General features: G+C 64.1%; 1 protein-coding gene across 1 annotated transcript; it reads right to left on the bottom strand.

Annotated features, from left to right (window-relative positions):
* Positions 1 to 339: 339 nt before the first annotated feature.
* On the bottom strand, positions 340 to 1,793 carry LOC123122983 (probable carboxylesterase 7). Its single transcript, XM_044543373.1, has one exon. It carries the CDS (start codon positions 1,656 to 1,658, stop codon positions 645 to 647), a length of 1,014 nt encoding a protein of 337 aa, XP_044399308.1. The 5' UTR covers positions 1,659 to 1,793; the 3' UTR covers positions 340 to 644.
* Positions 1,794 to 2,541: the final 748 nt, after the last annotated feature.

Raw genomic sequence — 2,541 nt, 5'->3', positions numbered from 1 at the left:
ACGGCGACGTCGGACGGGCTCGGACGGCGGCGATCCGCGGCGGCGGCGATCGGATGGGGCGGGCGAGTAGACGGGTGGGCGGGCGAGTAGATCGTGCTGGCAGTTTGTTTGTATTTTTTTTCATGCACACGGTCTACGTACGCCACCCACAACTGTATAATATGAGGTGGGCATACCCTTCTTTCGTATGACCATTCTGCCCTTCTACGTTTTGTGTGTGGGGGGTCTACCGAAGCAAGCCCCTTTCTTTTTCTTTTCGATTGATGACATGGCGTATGGTTGCATGGTCACCACACGTTTGACGTTGTGCTCTAACGCTAGCTCCATAGAACCTGCGCCTTTATAAACCTCGAGCACGTCGAAGATCGATCGAGCCCCTCTTTCATCCATTCATCATACTTATCCGTTCCAAAGTTCAAGGGGCCGCCGGAGTGCACGGCACACGTGCACTCTCCGGCCGCCAGTGAACAAAGCCATCTGTCACTGCTGTCACAAACAAGCCCATCTGCTTCCAAGAAGAATCGAAAACAGAGGTAACAGCAACACGCATTCTCACTCTACACTTATTCTCTAGTATCTCATACTACCACTGGCCTGATCACCGCGCTGCCAGACCAGACAATGAGTGAGGTATATGTAGCTAGCTAGGAGTGACTGACGAACTCCGCGACGGTGGCCATGTGCGCGGCGGCCTTGGGCGACTGGAGGTTGTTGAGGAAGTAGCAGTGCCCCTCGCCGGGCGTCTCGTACAGCCGCGCCTGCCCGCCCCAGCCGCTGCCCCGGAGCGCGTCCACGTACGCGCGCTGCCACGGCCCCAGCCCGTCCTGCCCCGACTTGGTCACCAGCACGCGCCCGGCGCCGAGCCGCCGCCACGCGTCCGCCGGCAGCGCCATCGGGTCCACGTACGGGTGCTCCGTCCCGTACCGCCCCGCGCAGATGAACCCCCACGATCGCTCCGCCCACGGGCCCGCGTGCCCGCCCAGGAAGTACGGGTCCAGCAGCGCCACGCCCTTGATCCGCCCTTTGCCGTCGTCCTGACCCAGGCCCTGCTGCCCCACGCGCATTGCGAGGTTGTGCGCGATGTTACCGCCGGCGCTATCGCCGGCGACGAACAGCCGGGACATGTCCCCGTGCTTGGACAGCCAGGACGCGCCGTAGCCGGAGCCGTTGCGGGCGTTGGAGAGCACCCACTGGAGCGCCGTCCAGGAGTCGTCGTAGGCGGCCGGCAGCGTGTGCTCCGGCGCCAGGCGGTAGTTCACCGAGACCGCGATGACGCCCGCCCTGGCCGCCAGCACGTTGAGGTAGTTGTGGTACACGGGGCCGAAGGCCGACTCGACGACGAACGCGCCGCCGTGGAAGTAGAGGAGCACCGGGAGCCTGCCGCGGCGGCTCGGCCGGTAGAGCCTGACGGCGAGGCCCGTGCCCTGGTCGATGACGACGTCGGTGGAGGCGACGCCGGTGCGCGCGTCCACGGACGGCGGCACCACGCTGGTGCCCATCAGCCGCTGCACCCGCCCGCTCTGGTACTGGATGAGGAAGGGCGTGAAGTCGAACTTGACCGCGTCGCCGTTGGAGCGGCCGCGCAATGCCGAGACGCCCTCCCCGAGAGCCGAGCAGAGCGCGAGGAGGAGGGAGACGAACAGAGCTCGCGTGGCCATGATGACTTGCTGGCTAGAGCACGGAGCGCGGAGGGAGGGGGCAGTGCGCGCGGCCGCGAGTGACCCGCACTGTGCCGCGGTACTCCCGGTGCGGTGTGAGTGCAGTGGCCCGGGGCGCGCACGCACGCACGCTCATATATATACATGCACGCGCGCACCGGTCGACGCGGCGGGCACGGTGGGCAGCGCGCACCGGGCGGTCGATGGTGCGCGAGGTGCTTGTGCGGGAAGCGACGGATGGCGTGCGCGATGTACGTGGCTCGGGTCAATGCGGAGCATGCGCTGAGTGCCGTCTCCATAGTGGGGCGGCTCGGCACACTCGCGCGCGAGCCATTACTAGTGGTGGCCCGTAACCATCCGGCCGGCGCCTAGTGCTTAAGTGCGCGGACCTATCCATCCATCCTCCCCGTCGACCGTCACTCACGCCCAGCCTCGTCGTAACCGGCGCGTGGTTAATCAAGGCGGGCGCGAGTTATGTTACTATAGACCGACAAACGGCCGTCGGTAGCTAGGAGGGTTTTGGAGTGCGTTCAATCAATCCAACGCCTACGTTGTTCATCAATCAAACGTACGTTTCGTCACGGGCCTAGTCCATTAATGCCAACTGTTGGTATGGTGGGAGGGTTTTGGAGCACGTACTCCGGAGTACGTGTGGACGGACGCTGGGCGCTCCAGTTGGCTTCTGCGGACGGAGATCGGCCGTTGTAGACCCAGCGTGTCACTTTGGTGCCTTGTGGGTTGTGAGTTGTGACCCTGGGCGAAGCTACTTTCCACGACCACTTTGCATTGCGTCCTCTCGTCGTGCGAGCGCCTGCAGATGGCGGGACGCGTTTACTGCGCCATGGCTGGCGGCCTGGCGTTTCACTTACTAATTGCGCCGTTG

The sequence above is a fragment of the Triticum aestivum genome, chromosome 5D, assembly GCF_018294505.1.
Source record: "Triticum aestivum cultivar Chinese Spring chromosome 5D, IWGSC CS RefSeq v2.1, whole genome shotgun sequence".
Taxonomy (NCBI): domain Eukaryota; kingdom Viridiplantae; phylum Streptophyta; class Magnoliopsida; order Poales; family Poaceae; genus Triticum; species Triticum aestivum.
The sequence above is the reverse complement of the archived record's forward strand: the minus strand, read 5'-3'. Positions and strand labels throughout refer to the sequence as shown.